This window comes from Bombus vosnesenskii, unplaced genomic scaffold, assembly GCF_011952255.1.
Source record: "Bombus vosnesenskii isolate JDL3184/JDL3185 unplaced genomic scaffold, Bvos_JDL3184-5_v1.1 scf7180000016262, whole genome shotgun sequence".
NCBI classification, from domain to species: domain Eukaryota; kingdom Metazoa; phylum Arthropoda; class Insecta; order Hymenoptera; family Apidae; genus Bombus; species Bombus vosnesenskii.
This window is the reverse complement of record NW_022884331.1, coordinates 102,332-122,150: the sequence shown is the minus strand read 5'-3', so window position 1 is coordinate 122,150 and position 19,819 is coordinate 102,332. Positions and strand designations below refer to the sequence as shown.

General features: G+C 32.4%; 1 protein-coding gene across 1 annotated transcript; it reads right to left on the bottom strand.

Moving 5' to 3' along the window:
- Positions 1-5,862: 5,862 nt before the first annotated feature.
- LOC117242013 (5-hydroxytryptamine receptor 1-like) lies at positions 5,863-13,542 on the bottom strand. The gene is made up of 4 exons (XM_033508345.1): positions 13,435-13,542; positions 12,458-12,753; positions 10,474-10,717; positions 5,863-6,102 (listed from the first exon to the last, which is right to left on the bottom strand). The coding sequence occupies exons 1-4, from the start codon at positions 13,540-13,542 to the stop codon at positions 5,863-5,865; spliced, it is 888 nt and encodes a 295-aa protein (XP_033364236.1).
- Between the last annotated feature and the right edge of the window lie 6,277 nt (positions 13,543-19,819).

Genomic DNA, 19,819 nt, shown 5'->3' with positions numbered 1-19,819 from the left:
ATAGTGTGACTGAGATGATGAATTTTCGGAAGAAACATATAAATTCTAATAATAAATATATTGATTTGCTTGTGAGAAAATATAGAAAGACTTTAAAAACTTTTTAAAATACAAATTTTTGGAGTAGAGAAAGGATAAGAAGATTTCACAAATTTCAGATATCACGAAGATATAGGGAATCTTTGATCTTCCTCCTATTTTTGAAAAAAGCTTCTATGAATATCAAGGCTATGGAAGTATAAGGGAAGTATTTGTATCAAATAGAATAACATTGAATCGCATAAGCACTTTCTAAACGATCGTGTTGTACTTTCTTTCCTATCTTTTGATATTCCATTTCCGCTTTATGTAGAAAACGACTGTGGCAATGATTCTGCAAGAAGTCGTCACTTAGATCCCCGACGATAGGAAACCAATATATAGATAGAGCAATAACAATGAAGATTTCATTACGAATCGTATAATTGTATTTTATTTCTGATTCTTATCCTCACGAGCTGAATGGAAAATATATACGAAGGATCTCGAAAAGAGAATTGAAAGTGGATACGAAAAAACCGAGCTCTGAAACTTTGTTTTGGAAACAAACGTGAAGAATGTAATTGTTGTTATGATATTGTAATACCAATTAAAATTCTGACTGCGAATCTCGATAAACATGCTCGAATAAATAAGTAGAATAATGATGTTCAATGGTGTGCATGAATAAATAAGTAGAACAATGCCGTATACATCCGACATTAAAGTCAGAACCTTATTTAATTTTGTAAATTTCTCATCAACTCTTGTCACACTGGCGTTCAATGTGTGCACAAACAAATAAGTAGAATAATACGTTATACATCAAGAATTATTAATAATTAATTAAACTTGCCAACCGATGTTTTGTTTACTTCTGTAAATTTTTCATTAAACTCATACGGTTCATGTTGTCGATGGAGGAATTACTATATAAAGCATCGAAGCATGTCGAGCAATATTATCTTCATAGGAATAGCTTGTTAAAAGAATATATTTTTATACTCGCGTTAGCGAAACGAAGCAAACTTTGATTCGTTCAAGAAAGAATTTCGAAGAACACAAATTAGAAGATTAAGTTGTTTGAATTTTTGTTCAACAACTATCAATAGATGAAATATTAATTGTATTCAGTAGCAAATAAATAAATTACTATCTGACCGGAAGTTGACGTACTTCTTGATCTGTACACAAAAATGATATAAAAATTCAATCTTATATTATTAAAAATTGTTTCGATTTAAATATACATTTTTCCACCATCCTAACTACTCCGAAAATATTAATAGTTAAAGAAATAAATAAATATACAATTCATACTTTTGCAGAATTTCGTGGATTTATATAACAGACTGTTCCTATTTCAACTTCATTATATTTCTCCCATGAAATCTTCATTATACTGAAGGGAAAAATCAATAGCGCAGAAGAAAAATTCCCCACCCTCTCAAAGATCATTAAGCGTTTCTACTGTTTGATCTTCTTTTTTGTTATCTTTACGTTTACTTTGTGCGTCAGAATCGTCAATATTTTTAACAAGTCTGCGTCTGACAGTGACTCGCTCTTCCTTCTCATTCTTGTCTTTGTTAAGATAAACGTTTAAAGCCATTTGTCAGAAAATCTCGTGCACATCACGATACGTGCACGTGACTCCCGTCCCATGATGATACAGGAAATAATTTTGCAGTTGTCGGTCGCATAACTTCGTTACTCTAACTACGTCTACGATGTTATACAGGGTGATGCCATAATTTTATCTTGAATAATCTGGAATATTCTCGTTATTTTTAAAGATATAGATTCTAAAAGCATAAATTTCGTTCACGAAAGTTATTCTCGATAATTTAATAATAACTATCTATAATGGAGAAAGAGAGTAAAGGATCGTAAAGCTTGGGTGATATCAAGTTTGAGCATATTTTATGATACATGGATCGCCCTTTTTCATGAAACTCATTTTTATGTATACTGCCGATCAAAAATACAATAACTCACAAAAGTATTACATTTATACACTCAATATAAATAAACAATTTTTATGAACATATTATATGTATTATATAAAGATTTTTCTGGCATAATAGATAGAAAAACAATACAAATTAGAAAAGTTACTAAAGGAATAAGAATTCACATCTAAAATTGTATTCTTTTTTAATCCAAATCATTCGGTAGCGGTGATAATTTTCTTATAGATAGGCAGTTCTTTCTTGGATATTTCAAGGTTGTTTTTCAAAATTTCATAAACAAGTTTATAAGATTATGTACAGCAGAAATTGATCATTTGACAGATAATAATTTGCTGACTTGTAACTGACAATGAGATAACCCTCAAATCTCCAAAGGCTACAAGGTTATATAAGATTACAAGATCGTAAATTATAAGATTACAGGACTATAGGATCATAAGATTATAAAGTATAAGGCTATAAGATTATAACACGATAAGGCCATAAGATGATATATAGCATATACAATAACAAATAGTTTGGTAAACAATAATCGCCAACCTCTGATAGAGGTGACCTTGAAATCTTTGAATAGTGTAAAGATTATCGAATCATATGGCCATAGAATACAAGATATAATACACTAAACGACATTCGGTTTAATGAAGATGCTTTTCAAGACAACAGTGCAAGATCTCAAAAAGATCCATCGCCCAAAAAAGAATAATCACAGTCCCGTATAAATAAAAATACTAAAGAATTTTTCCCATTGCAATTTCTCTTTGTCTCGTATAAACAAAATTCCAAAAATTTTTTCCTTCGCAATTTCCCTTTGTCTCGTATAAATAAAAGCGTTAAATAAAAATTCCAAAGCAAGAAAGAAATGACGGATTCGAGAGAAGAAATAAAGATTTTTTATATCTCCAAAAATAATAGAAATATTCGAGACGAACGAAGTTATTGCTTCGCGCTTCGTATACTAAAACAAATATGCGAAGAAGGTTTAACAGCGCCGGCTAAAATTCTAATCCTCGGCAAGCTTCTTCGTATATAGTGACGAAAATCCTTTCGAAATTGTCAATAGATTACGCGATGTAAGAAGATTAAGTGTTTGCTGACGTTGTTCTTGAAATGCGATATTGTAGAACATACTATACATATTCTAGAGGTATTATAGTTTGCGTTTGTATGTGTATGAAGGAGAATATTGAATATTGTATTGAGTAGAGCAAAAAGTTCGATCGTTTTGATATTTGAAAGGAAAGAAATCTATCAACAGTTCTATCAACAATTCCACATTTTTCGTTATAGCTTTATTTCACAAAGAAAATCCTACTTAAATCATTTTATTCCAAAATATATCTTTTTGCAATGTTCTTCGAAAGCTGTAATAATATTTTATCATTTGTCTTCCTTTCTCAGCGTTTTTTCTACAACAATATTTGATTTTTAATTTTTGCTTACATAAAATATAAATCTAATATAATGTTTGAGAAAATATTGAATAACACTCATTCGAAAAATATTAGTAGAACTTCTATTTAAAATTTCATTTTACAACTGCTTATTACATATTACAGGAAATCTATATCTACAGCATATTTTGTGCAATGTTACATCAACATTGTAGCTGTTCGGTTGATATAATCTTATGCTAAAGTATGGCAGTTACCATTTATCTATGATATAACGTAAAGTTACATTCATGACACACGGACAAGAAAGTTCGAGCACAATTTGTAATACTTAACCTTGACTGAAATTTAATAGTCTAACTTTATGAAACTCGTCATATCATGATTATAACATTACATATAAATTCTGTTTGTAAATACTCTGCATTCGTAATGAAAAAAAATTGAAAAACAAAAATTGAATTCATTTACATATCAAAATATTAATATGATCTAAATTTGAGATATGAAAGATATACAAATTATTTATTGCTTCTTCCTGCTATTTCAATTATATTTTTTTTTATGCCAAAAAATATACAAAATTCAAACAAAATATCAAATGATTGTTATTGATATGCATGATTTCTCATTTTAATGTTACATTAAACGTTTTCTTAAAATATTCAAAATCTTTTTTGTTTATTAAAACATGAAAATTTGGGGACCATAGAACAATTTAATTTTCCATAAATGCACGAACACCCAATTATGATAAAAACTCCCTGAAACACTAAAAAAGATCTTTCTATCTCTTCTTAAATATCGATCTTGTATTTTCATCACTTTCGATCATCGACAACACGTATCTACTGAAACAATGACACGAAGGCAATTCTCGACTGAGAGGAAACAATTTCGCGACATTCCCAATTCTCTCCTGGTTCACTAACTAGAATCAGATTCTCATGAAGGTCTGCATTGACGTCTCGTGGCCGGTGTATAAACTCGACAACTACGAAATCACGTTTGTTAAACAGTTTCAACGTGAAATGCGGACAATTTATCCGCGATGTTTTGCTTGCCGACGCGTATTGGTGCGGATTCGCGTAGAAAGTTTGCCTACCTAATTTGCGGCGGACGATCGCAAAATCGTCGCTCATTAAATCGTCGAGTGCGCGTGTGCGATTGTTACTCGGCTGTTACTGTCAGAAATTCGACCTTTTGTTTTTCGACACGTGCGATATTCCGGCTGAAAGCTCGACGAAATTGCGCGCGTTTTCCCTGGTTATTACGCCCGCGCGCGTTCCGATGACTGCGTAATCGCTATCGTGGAACACGTCACAATACTCTTTTCCATAGAAAATGATAAAATTTTAAGATCGCAATATGTAGAAAGAACGACGGGAAGAGAAGCGAGGTAATCACAGCCACTTTTGATACTTTGAAAATCGTGAGAACAAAGATAAGATTTTGTAGTGAATTGCGCAATCGAAGAGCTTTCATGAATATGATTTCTTACAGAATATGAAAAGTCTCTCGAAATATGCAATTTCTTTGATCATTGTATTTTTAGAATTTATAGACCTGTACAACTATATCTATCTTTAAATCACTAATTAAATACAGTGATTTCTCAGTAAATTTCTCAGATAATAAATATCAACTAGATAACTAATGAACCGATACTTTTAAAAACTGAAATATATGATCGAACACGAATTATCAAAAATTTTAACTCACACCATTACTAATTATCACTTTTCAAGGCTTGCGCGTTTCACTACTTTTATAAATATGTGGCGAATCGGTATCAATAGGACGCCGACAGGTCAAGCCGCGGGTACCAACCGCCAACACTAGAGGGCTACGACGACAACGAGTCTATCTAACTCGCTAGCGGTCGAATATACGAGCGATTGATATAAATACCGCACCTAGCGAGACTCCCTCTACGTCTAAGGCAGGGACTACCGGGCATAGCCTTACTGACAAGTCCACCGGTAGTCCCGGGACGAAACGCACAACTCTCTTTCCATCCGCCACAAATATTTCATGTTGATCTGATGTTTTCTCAATTTGTTAATCGAGGAAGATTGAATTCACTCGTCATTTAAATTCTCAACTTCTCGAATATAATTTGCTTGTAGATCTCCTATTCTATAATACTTTCTTACGGATCTTGTATGTTTCCTGTATCATATCATTTTTGCTAGATATAAATCACATCGTATTTACGTTTACAAATATTAAAATTAATTTGAAAATTAATTTTTATTGGTCACTTCATGGGACGGCCCAGTTAACAGGTTAAATATCAACGTTTTTTAATCGAATGTAATTCCCTATTCTGTTGCAAATGGAACGATTCGTGCGTAAGCGTACGGCGAATCTATGGATTAAATTCGTCATTGAGGGTTCGAAGGCGAATTGGTCGGGTAAATGACTCAGTCAACGGTCGTGGCGTGGCCGCAAATAGGAGAAGAACAAGATGCGATCTATCAACTAGAATCAATTGGTCTACTTACCGTCGTTGAGGCGCTCGAACTTCGGTGCTGCTTCGTGGGCGGACTTCCATGGCTAGTCTGTACGTCGGTATTTAATTGACGATTCACAGCTGCTGGCTGATGTTGCTGCACCGTCGGCTCTATGTCGAGGTAGCAGTGCGCCTCCAAGTGGCTCTGCGCTCTCCGTTCTTCGAGAACTATTCTGCGCGCCGCACAGAATATCTTGTAATATACCTGGAATAGATATGGATCGTCTGAATGGCCTGCCACGTGAATGTAAAGTACGATAGAACTCCTATAGTCTGAATTAATAATAGAGTAATTGGAGATTTCGCGTAATTGAAAAAGTCGGCTTAATAATGAAAATTCATATAGCTGCAGAATATATTGCACTCATAGCCACAAATAATTCAAGTTAAATAACCAACAAAATTTACTTAAGTCAATAACTAATATTGGGAATTAGTATACTTAAATCTTCAGCCTCAAAAATCCATCGCTACAACTAAAAATATTGAAACCTCGAGTTTCAATACATAACAACACTGTGTTGATACAATTAATATCAACTGAGAGGTAGACCACGTTACCCAACAAGGTTAACAAAATTGTCGATCACAGGAAAATCTACCACGAAATCATTTACGGTAGTCTTATATATCAATCAAGCGAGGAATTCTACAATGCGTGCCTTTTTCAAACAAATTACCTCCGCGTAACATATATTGTCGTTTTATTCGTAACAAACACCACAGCGTCGCATTCTATTGCATTAATTAAAGTAGTGGATAGCAATAAAACTGTCGCATGCGTGGCAAACAGTAACGATGCTTTCTCAGTGTGGCAATTATTTAACTGCTATTATGTCAATTCTCGTTAACGCTCGGCACCACGATCGCGATGATATGCACGATCGTTTATGCTCCGTAGCTGTTACGCCTGTGTTCCCGCCAATTATTTCCACGGAGCTTGCTTGCCACACGCTAAGCATCCAATCAATCGTGGCAATGGAACCGTCGAAAGTCAGTTCTCATTCTTAACCGCCGAAGATCAATACGCAGTCGATGAAAAATCGGGACATTAACGCCTACCTACTTGCTTTGATAGATATTCGCTCGGCTGTTTTATATTTGCGGCACTGTAGTATAATGGTTCATTTAGTCCAAGCGAGAGAATGTCCGTTCTTTCTCCACTTCACTCATATTTATTAAAACGAAAGTATAAACGAGCATTATTTTGCTGTTTGACGATTGTTCAGCGAATAGGAAATCAAACAATTTTTAAAACAATGATGCAATACCTGATTACTTAGTCAGAGGCACTGACTTCTCTTCCCTTAGATTACCAAATAAAGATAATCAAATATGTATGATATATCTTTTAGTGCGCCTCAGAATTTTAGTAATTAGCTTACGTGTGTCACGAGACGAAGAAGGTTGGAAATCGCTGGCATTGAGCATTCTTACGATATTGAGATACCTGATTTTCGATTTGGCTAGCAATCGCAAACGGCGAACGAATGCTAGTTTACAATTTCAACTTTTAATTTTGCTAAAGTGGAGAAGGAGCAAGTATTCTCTCGTTTGTTCTAAACGCACCAAAATGTTTCTTTTGCTGAATTCTGTGGTCTATCGAAGCGGCGAATGAAACGAGAGATTTACGTACATGTTTAGAATTCTTGAATTCACGGAGATTTTATTGACCAAAGTTTTATTTGTTTCACGCAATGAATGGCTGTTAGTTGTAACACGGGCGAGATACAATGTGTTCTACTACGAGGATTTACTGGATTTTGAACTAATCTCTACAAACATCGATACGTGTGTAGGCGTGTATCTGTAGATTAAATGTATTTGGACTGCAATCTATATAATTTGTAGTACCCGGAATTTACATATATGTGAAACAATACATCAGTAACAAATTTCAACACACTTCCTTTTATTTACTATTTATTCAATTAATTTTTCATTTAATTTCTTCTATTAGCTTGGATGTAACCAATGTTACCCTTACTGAGTTAAATTTTTCATTAAGAATTACGTAACTATTGTGCTGGAATTTGTTTCTCGTATTTACAACACGGAAATTTGTAAAATGATATTTTCGTTCCATAAATTGCTTCAGTAAATGTATTTTAATACTCGCGTATTCATTAAAAGATACACGAATTGAAATACAGATGTATAGATTAATACACGTGTGTTTAAGGTTTTATACTGTCATGTATTAAAAATTACATTTTGTAAGATTTCTATGATTTAATATTTTATTTTTTGTGTAGGTGCATAAACTTATTGTTTTCAAAATTCAGTGAGATTTGCCCTAAAATACAATGAATTGTTAAAAATCGGATATTGCATGTGTTACAACTTAATAATAAGAGAAAAAAGCTTGACCAATTTCCTTATAGCATATTTCGTTGATTTAATATTATCATTCTATTATGAATTTTGCCCAGCCAAGAAAATCAATTACTACAACGTCTACTGTCTACGAGTTAATTAAACTGAGATTGTAATTAAGGAGCGAAGAATCATGATAGATATAAATGTAAAACCGATACAACTATGAATTACGTAATACAGTCGATGGTAATTTCAATTAATTCAACGAAACATCGTGATTACGATCGACAAGCAAAGTGTTACTCGAGAAAACCCTAGGGGACCTATTTTATGGCGCTGAATAATTGCGTAATTCGCGCCATAATGAAAAGTTCAGTTTCCTCTTCAGGGAAATTATTAATGGCAAACTAATTAAAAACCAAACGGTATTATCTTTCAATCTTTGACATTTTGCAAATTAAATAGTGCCAATCTTACTTACTTGATTTTACTTGATTTTATTAATGAAACTATAGCTGCAAACGCGACATTTTGCGTTTAATCATTTGTATTTTTGCAAATGAAATTGTCAAACTGGCCAACAAGAATTAAATATTCTAATTGAAGCTAGTATAATATAGCGAGGAATTCAATTTAAAGAAGAATTTTTAACTATTGGTCTTTGATACTAAAAGATTCTGACAATTTATAAAACATTAAACTTAAATTATAAAGTATTATATGATTTGTAAAATACTTTATGAATTATAAGATTTCTTAATGCTTATTCTTTAACGGCAAAGAAAATAACAATATAAATAAAATAATAAAAGATATATACAATTTATAGCAAATATATATCTCTAATAATAATTTCTGCTTGCTTCTTTTACCAAGAAAGTATTACAAGTTACCAAGTTTTAATAGTTTCTAACAGAGGATGGAAGGGTTGATTTATGAGCAGCTCGATCGATTTAGAGTTAGCGCAAGTTAGAAATTATAATCATCACTCGCGCTGCTCTGTAGACAATCCACTTGGTAACGTAACACACTTTCTAACACATTAATCAAGCTTCATTAGATCGAAATAACTAACTTCGTTGTCAGCCGATATATCATCAACTCCCAATGACTCTCTAATCTCTATACATCGTCGACGTCTGAATTAATTTAATAAAGCTCGATAACTTATTACGTCGCTTAGAAGTGGGAATATCTCTGAAGCTTAAAATAATTAGCTAGACTTCTTAATAATCCTTATTCACTATTAACTCGCTCCTTCTTCTTTAAAGCAAAAAATCAATAATAAATTACTGAAGCCTCCTAATAATCATTCTTAACCATTAGCTCACTTGTTACTCTCTCCATTAACTTATTCGGTAATGAAAGAAAGAATAATCTGAGAATACGATAGAATCAAGTTCAGTGGGTAATTTAAATCTTTTGTAAATAATTGTCTTAATGCTCCGAAGCTTTCTAGTTTTCTCGGAGAATAATTGAAATTAGAACGCCTCGTGCTCAGAATCGGAGGACTCTTAAATTCGAATTTAAGAACGAACTTTTCCAGTTCCAGCGAATTTATTCTAAACTCGTAATTTAGAACACTTTAAAACCTACGACCGAGTAGAATTTTGCAGTACCTTGCGTTTTGTAAGTGTAAAGATTTTCCTCAATGCAAGTGTGCCATTTGAATATCAACATTTTAAGCACTCACTAAAAAAATCTCATTGTTTACTACATAGTATGCAGTGAATAGTTTTCATTACATTAGCATTGTTTATTAAAACTTTCAAAAATTAAATCTGCATTATAACAGTTGGCCCAAGTCCCATCTAATTCCCATCATTTTTTCATTTTTGAATGAGTTTTGAAGCAGAAAATCGTGAGATCAACGTTCAATTGTTAATTCATTATTTTTCTATAACTCTCGCAAGTAATTTCTACATTTACAATGTGTACTCTATTTTATGTTCAAACAATCCAAAATTATGATTAATCGTTTCATGACAACGTGGATCGATTATCATATTTCGTACTAAACAAGCACGTATTTCGATACTTATTAATGAGAAGGTACATACAGTAAGACTACAAAAATTATTGACACAACAATTAATCAATATACGTGTTAATTAATTAAGTCCAAATATATTAAATTTCATACTATTTCGTAATAATTTTATATGACTACACAAATGTGATACTATGCAAATGAAATGGAGAATAAGAGCATGTCTCAATACTTTTTGTAGTCTCTATAGATTCAACAATATCTTACTTGAATCATCACGAGCAGAGGTATGTAGAAGCTCCCAAGCGTAGCGTAAATTTGATAGAAGAAATTCTGGCAAACAACGCAATGAGACGGCCCACTCTCGGAGTAAGTATGCTCGTTTCCCATAATCAACAATGGTGGCAAACTGATACAGGCCGCTCCCAACCAAACAAGGCTGACGTAAACGATCATTCGTCGCGGTGTTCTTTTCACCCCGTACTTCAGCGGCTTCGTTATGGCACAGAACCTGCAACAGCGACACGAAAATCTGTATTCATATATTTTTCGGTTAATATAATACGAAAACACAGTCTAATTATGTAACCCCTTAACGTACAATTTTTTTTTATCTAACTAGACAAAAATGCACAACTTTTGTTTTAGCAGAGTTGCTTTTTATCTACATATATAATATAATATATTTTTTTGTAATTCTAATGCTATACCTTACGTCTTTAAATATAATACGATGCTAAACATAAGGCGGAAACTGAAAGAAAACAAATGCTTCCATAAATAAGCAAATATAGAAAGAGATTATAATGAATGAAAGGAAACTAGATTTTGACTAGATTCTCAATTTTTTATTCCGTTCGTGATTCGTAATTTCATTAGTATAAAAGATTACTTCAAAATTAACGATTTAAAAGCGGGATACAAATTTCTCTAGTATTTTTTTGCGCGTCTCACTCCATCATACTAATCAATCGACATGTGAAACTATTTACGCTTATTTTTAATCTCATAAAATGTTTTTATAAATACAAAATCGTGATTATCTTTATCAGTAGCAAGAATGTACGAAAGATGATTGGTTGGGTGTGCCCGTGTCTCACATGGACTTGTGTATTTTAGACATTTGGTTGTGTCAGTACTTCACACGGGCACAAACGTAAAGGGGTTAAATAAACCAAACCCCATTCTGCTGTTCATGGGACGTTTTGTTCTCGTGTCCCTTCCCTCATCTTCTTTACATGGTTTCTCTGAATTACATATCTCTTGTTACAAATTCGTATGTCAACTTGTACAAAGTGTAAAGAAAATACGTGTCACGGGGTTGGTAGATTATTCTCTACATTTCTCGTTCGATGAAAGCGTGCGTTAGAATGTAATACTTGGAATCAGAAGTCATGGTCTAGTTTAGTCCGTTCTTCGTAGCGATCGTTTATGTGATCGAATAGATTTGCTATTTTTATTGCATCCTTTGTTAAACTAAAAGTCGTAAAGCAAAAACATTTACTTCTTCTTGTTAAATGAAGATTCGTAATTTAAGAAAATTTGAAATATCGATTGTAATATGAATATTAGTAATTATATATATAAATTATCAGCTTAAATGGAAATGAAATTAGCGAATGTGAAGTTGAAAAATATGTATTACATATTCAGCAAGCGATAGATGCATTTGGAAACTTGTTAACCGAAATTAATTTTGAATATATATATATCGCCGAAAGAAATATGAGATTGAAATTTTGTAGATGGCTGAGAGCTTTTCATTCGCGATATTAATATATTCTACCTGTCACGAAGAACGTCGTACTTCTGATGTCCTACTTTCGAACATTCTCTTCATGATATTGGACGTATACAATGTGATTATATTATGAATTATATAATCGACGACGATTTCATATTTTTTTGAGGAAAGAAAATGGATTTAATTTTAATATGGCCTTTAAAATCGTCCAAATGTTCCTTAAAATATTCAAATTTTAAATAAATCGGACAACTAATCAAAAATCTCACAGAATGTATAATAATCATTGGCATGTATTATCAATCGATTAAAGCAGCTGTAACAACCGTACGATGTCTTTTACTTCTTCTTTGTTGTTATAACTACATGAAGCGCCCCTATAACCCTATCAATTACAACAATCCCAAATTTGATTCTTCAATTACATGGTGTAATTCAATTTCACGAGACTCGATCAATCGCAAAACTCAATTTCCTACGAAATTTCTGGTCACGGAGGCTACTCACCGGTCCACGGAGATCATGCAGAGGTTCAGGATGCTGGCCGTGCAACTGAGCACGTCGAAGCTAACCCAAAGGTCGCACATAATTGCACCGAAGGACCAATTACCGGAGATCTCGTAGAGCAACGCCATCGGCATTACCAGAAGAGCGACGCAGAGATCGCTAACTGCAAGGCTAACCAGCAGATAGTTGCAAGGCCTTCGCAGCTTCCTAACGAGGAACACGGCAACGCAGACTAGAATGTTTCCAATCACAGTCCCAACTATGATGCTGCCAAGCACCAGGGCGATAAGTATTGCCTGCGAACAAACAAAAATACCATGTTATAAAATGGATTGATTTTCTAACGGAGAGCGTTGAATTAAGAAGTTCAAATTAGCTCCATGTCGATTCGTAATATTCGTAATCTGGATTATAATTTATCTTGGCAAAGACAGATTGCTTACTAATAGAATTTAATTTGAACTTTAATTTTAGTTACTTGTAACGGAATTGAATGTCTGCTTTTAAATCGCCGATAATCATTTTATCAGCAACGCTGTCATCGACACCATGTTCGCCAACGATATTTATTTATCAACACGTTAAAATCGCCGGCGATCATGTCATCGACATGTTGCCGACAATAGTTATTATACTTTCTCATTTTTTATGCACATTGCATGTATAGATAAGGATACATAATCCACGATAACATGTGGTGATAAGTATAATAATTGTCAACAAAAGACAATGTCGATGAAATGATTGTCAATAATTTAAAGGTAACCTGAGTTTAATTAGGTCCTTAATTTTAATTTCAATTATTTGGACTGAGATATACTAGCTAACAGATTAAGAATCACAGTGGTACAAGTCAATTCATTATTATTATTTTGTCGTAAAACGATATTTTACGTATATTATGCAGTTATAAGAAACTTAATATAAAACTTTTTGAGATTATGAAAGTCCACATTATAAAAGAACCATCAAAATACCTCCAACAGATTGCTGTAACAATTACACAGAAATCTGTTCACGAAATCAGTACCTAGTGGAGGAATGATAGTTTCAACACTGAAACTCAATACATCCGACATGGACATCGTAGAACACGACAGTGTAAATGTTGGAATCGGTAGATCTAATACACACCTAGATTGCTAGATTAGCAGATCTAGTACGACGACATCGGTCTCGCGAGACTCGATGACCAAGAACATAAGGACAGCAAATCTTGTACATTGAAATCGATATACAGTGTGTCCGGTTTAACTGAGAACTGAAAACAATTGAATATGTCGAGAAATATGAGGGATATGGAAAACTGTTTTGGATGAGAGCCGTAGAGTATAAAAGGACACAGATCGTTAGACTGCGGATTATTACGCATATATGGGAAATTTAAAAGTACGAAAATGTACAGGACAGGATATTGTAACATAAATTCATCCTGTTTCTATACATGTATTGTATATATTGTAACAAATATAAAAAGAGGACGAATGTATGTTACAATCATATAATATCATATATTACAATCACATATGCATATAACATGATATAAGAATGTATAAAACATACAGAATACCTACTTGTTACAGCATTTACTAGATGAAACGTGAAATAAATTTATTAATTGTGTTCATAAAAATGTATATTTGCATAAATATTCTTAGTCTACAAGTCTAATTTTGTGATAATGCTCAAATATCTTATGAAGATCGCTTATTATATTATATTTCTAAATATGGATCTACATTTTTTTATTGCATATTCCTAATATCGAGATATTTTCAAAACAATGACACACGTGCTTACACACGTAAGATTTTAAGATACGAATTTCTACAGACAGTCGAGTGCAGTCAGCATTATTCAATATACAAGTATATATGCAACACACATAATTTGCTCGGCGGGCATTGTATTAGGTCATTCTATAAATAATGCAGCGTTGGTTTTCAGATTCCGAATGGAAATAAAAAATTAGCTGCCTAATCGATCAGTGATAAATATTCCCGTACTTTTTATAATTCAATACCTTATGCCCCTATTAAGTTTTTGATTCCAACTTCTTAAAACTTCGATAGTAACAACTCCCATTGTTTTCAACTGAACTCTTAGAAAAACCGCACTACTTATGGGATGACCCAATATATTATAGTACCACTAAAAAAATTTGTATGTGTAAGGGCGTAGATATAAGATAGCGCAATATGATATATCATAGGCAACTTCTAGAATATAGCACGCAATGGTCATAAGAGCGAAATTACCGGACTCAATAATCACTGATGACAAATAAATAAACATCAATGCTGGAATTATTTTTATGTGAACCGTACAAATGCATCCTACTGTTTTTCACAATATGAATTTATCTGATTAAACCACTGTTGGTAAACATGCTTATTATTGCATTTATAATGAATAACGATTGATGGTTTGTTCCACTGTAGTATGAATATATGATATATAAGAAATTTTATTTTGGTTTTTCAAATTTTTTCACGTACAATCACTCCCCGTTCGATAGTAATCCCAATTACAAGGTACCCTAATACGTTGAGCATGTAACACTAGTAAACAATAATTTTTTCCAGATACTACTTTTCACAACTAATTTCAACTTTTATCAATGGAAAGTCTAATATTAAAGCTAACAAATTTGCATTAAAATTTGTTTGAAATTATCGATGAAAAACTTTATAACGAAACTAACAATTGTTAATAACAAATTTCAGGACGAAGCATTTAATTTAATAACAAATTTTCCTTGAAGCACGAGAAGCTGAAATATCACAATTAAATACAAACTGTGAACTGAAATGTTTTAACAGCATAGTAACAAATAATTAATACATCAGGGACATTTAACAACAGGATAAAACGAAATTATAACCGTAATTAAACTGGCCACTGTGTAAAACGTACAGTTTAATTTAAAATAATCTTACAAACCACAACACGATGCTCGCCACCTTTTATTTATATTTATCACGTGGCTTGGCATTTTTATCGCAAAAGTCATTGTTATAGTGGCCCGGTGTATGTATGTATCACTGGATTTCAACATTTCATGCTCGTTGGTATAAGCGAGTTCGGCGGCACGTACGAAAGATATTGGCATACCATTATATTTATTATAGCTACATTGCGGATATTTATGCAACTCCATATTTTTATGAATGCGGTTGAAAGAGTAGGACCAAGGTAGAGATTAGTTTCACTAACCGAATGTTATAACAAGCACCATACTTGGATATTTTACATATCTGCATGCATTTTTGCATCTTTAATACGTTCGTCGATGATCCGATTTTTATTTCCTACAATATTGTATACGAACAAATAATATTCATATAATACTCGTCTTTATATTGTGAAACTTTATAAAATAGAGTAAAAGAGGATAAAAGAACGCAAGAATTATTTATTCATTATCGATGCACAAATATTGAATGCACGTCAGCGTAATGAGCTACCCTACTTAGTTCCTACATTATTTAGCCGTTCGATATTAATCGGAACAAAAATGCTAAACATGTGCTTTTATCATGAAACATGGCCGCAAAAGTTTTGTAATGTGTAGTTTATATTATCCTATTATTCCCCTACAATAATATTATTACAAAATTATAATTAATATTATTAGCGATATTGATTATGAAAGTCATTATGTGAAATTTTTTACTATTTATTAGTATCAGCATTTAAAAATGAAGAACAGAAGAATGATACCATTCACGCAAATTTGCAAACATTTACAACCTTTCCTTCCTGAAACAAAATTCTTGATTTCCAAAAATTTATAATACTCTTTACAAATTTACTACGTATATTTTCTATTTATTGTCACGTTAAATATGCTAGATTTGTTGGTTCATTGTATCTAAACAATTTTCGTAATACAGACGATTAATAATATACATAATATACAATTATAAACTGAAAATAATTACAAAATTACAAATAAAATAAAGTTATCTACTTTCGCAATAACAAAAGAGAGAAGGTATAGAAATTTACTAAATTCGCGAAATTTTCAAGCACATCGACATGCTTGAAGTGTTTCAGTATCATTTCGGTGGAATATTTTATCGAAATGAAGAGGATGCTTTCGGTGTAAGCACGCGAGTAATTTATCCTCGAATTTGAGAGTCTGGGGAAAAACTCGATATATGTACGTTGTACACACGGCCAGCTATCGCTTTAAATCATTTCTATTAAATTTTTCAGTGCACCCAATTCATGGCTATATCTCAAAGTTAAACTTCATCGATATAAATTGGGTGTTTCGATGTTATAGTATTCGGCATGGATCGCATCCAAAATTAGGCTTTGCATTTCATTCGAGCGAAATCCCATAATCAGATCATGTAATTTACGAAACGCAGTCATCGATAGAAAGGGCATGCCTTAATCACGGCCGCGTTAATGACGCGATAAACCTCATCCCTTTCATCCTCTGATAATCTCTCAAATATCCAATCAGTTCGTTAAATGGAAAAAACGATTCAAAACTGAATGAGAGTTGCGCGAATTGAAAATTTTCCTTCAATCAGGTTACTTCGAAACAAAATGTGTCGAAACATAGGATTAACTTTTACATTCTTACATTTTTCGCTAAGCTTTTATATCAAAGCTAATGAAATTTTTTAAACCGAGTATACAGACTGTGTAGATTTATGTTTTTATTTTTAACTGTAGTTTATTATTTCATAAGTGAAAGACTTGAAGCTCTAGCGAAAACTTCTCTGTATTTCTAAGAAACGATCGATGAATCGAGTGTGACCGATGTATAATGTTTCTATAGAAATACAAGAATAGCTGAGGTATCAACAGATATTTCGAATCTAGAGAATGCTCACCAATGAAGAATAAAGGGAAAATAATATCTAGATTGAATTTCTATAGAAGTGATATTAAGCGAGGAAGTGAGTGGAGATTAAATTGCCAATTTTTATACGAATATATTTTGAAAAGTGTACTACTTAGAGAGAAATTTACTCATTAAATATTATAAAGAATTTATACTTCGGATATTTTATGTGTTTTTGTACATCACGCGCCTTTCATTCTCGAGTCTTAAAATTTCTCATAATCGCATAAAAATCCACAATCTAACTCTACAAACTATGTTTCATTACTTTGACATTAATCGTACTAAGAACAGCCGATGAATAATGTTGCAATCACAACACCTTTCAATAGAAAGATGACAAGGATTTCGAAAGAATTTTATTGGCGCGATCGTGAGAAGCTGCTTATGAAGGATTTCTCCAAAGAATCGCCCTCTAAATTCATCGCTTTAAAGGCAAACTAATTACGAAGTTCACGAGGACAGTGACGCGAATTACGGAAGTTTTATCGAAATCCTTGGATTTCCCAACCGCATTGTAATGGAATTTTTGAACTATATTAAGGATGTATATTGGCTCGCTACACAAGAACTTCGGCCGCGTTATCTTTCGCCGGATTTTCAAAGAGAAAGCCGAAGTAAATACAGAAGTATATGATTCACGAAAATATTTGAACGTTTAAATTCTCTGCGCAACAACTGTAATATAGAACATTATATATATTAAACATATTATCATAAGAATATTCCATTACTTTAGGAGAAAAAGAGAAATCTCTTATAAGTATTAAAGATTGCTTAAATTAATTAATTTTTTAATTAAAGAATTATAAAGTGAATCATTTATGCTAAAATTAAAACATAGATATATATATCTTTATTCCTTCCCAAAATCTGCACATGCATGCTGCTTAAATTATTATTTCAACTTACCACACATATTTAATTAATAATTAATTTAGAATTAATTAACATAACTTTATAACTTATAATGTAACAATGATCGATAATGACTCATAAACTGACGCGACGTTAAATAAATAAAAAAGAGATAAAAAGAAACGTTTTGTACGGGGAAACGAAAGAAATCTACGATAACACGCTACCTTTGAATAAAATAACAGAAAAAGATAGAATGATTCGTTGCCCGACATAAAATCTAGCTTTCGAAATTTTTCTCGGGTTGAGACCCAGGAAAGATCCTTTGTCCTTGCATGTACTTGTTATTGCTTGCTTTCTGCGAATGCAAAGGAAGGAATTATTTACAGAAAATTCGATAAATCAAGCTGATTATGCTTACGTTAGGTATTTGAACGGTTCTTTGAAGACAAAGAATTTGTAATAAGATATTTCACGGTATAAGCTTTGCTTTGTAATACGCAAAGTGAAATACGTAGAAGATATTGCAAACTGAATGATGGAAGATAATATTCATACACTACTAACAAGATAAATACAGACTAACAAGCTAGCTTGTCAGCTATGAAATTCGTTATTTTGTACTTTCATTCGCTGTTTCTTTGAAGTGATAGGAGAAAGTCTAATAAAATATAAATGCTGATTTCATAACGAAAAAAAATTGCAGATTGCTCCGGGAAAGAAACGCGATCGCACGAAGAATACTCTAGATCTGCACAGTAGGATAAATAAGAAACATAGAATGAAATTCTTTTCATATGAAATTTCATGTTTTGAGAAATTGAATTTGAAAGTTTCTTAAATAGTTGGTTGAGCCTTTCAATTTCTTGGGATTGTTACATTGCTACCAGATTAATTCTGGTCCTAATTACATCGACAACGACCATAACAATTCTATGATAAAGAGTAAAAGAAAAATATTTCCACGGAATTCTGTGATATCATTTTATGAGAGCAAAATGAAATTCATTCCATCAAATAAAATCCAAAGTTGTAGGATATTAGTGCTGAGTACAAATTTATTTAATTTTATGTATGTTTATGAACTTAATTATATAAATGGAACATAGATAGAGACCTATCATATTCACAAAATATTATATCAGGCACTTTACTCTGAATATTATATATATTTGCATATTATATTCACTTCACATATTTTTGCGTCTTTAAATTTTCCATAAATGTATAAACATCCGCTTATACAACAGTTATAAATATTACACAACATCACAAATATTATACACTCTTTTGTACTTTCGAAGCATTTATTTCACAAAAAACTACAAACCGATGTGGGAGGACAGTTAGACGTGTTATGTATATTGATGACGAGACTGGATATTGAATGTAGTCAAATATATTTAATCTGTTTGTGGTACAGAGTTCGTCGTTGTTCGCTAAATGTTGCTCGTTATGCGTATACACGGTAACTCATTAACTGATTACCGATTGACTGATAACTGATCGATTCGTGATTGGCTACTGATTCGCTACTGACTCCTCCAAAGACTCCTTGTCTTAACGATCGTGTTCAGTTATTTATACTGGTCGGGGGAGTACCGGAAAGTTTAAATTCAACTTCGATTGACGGTTGCATG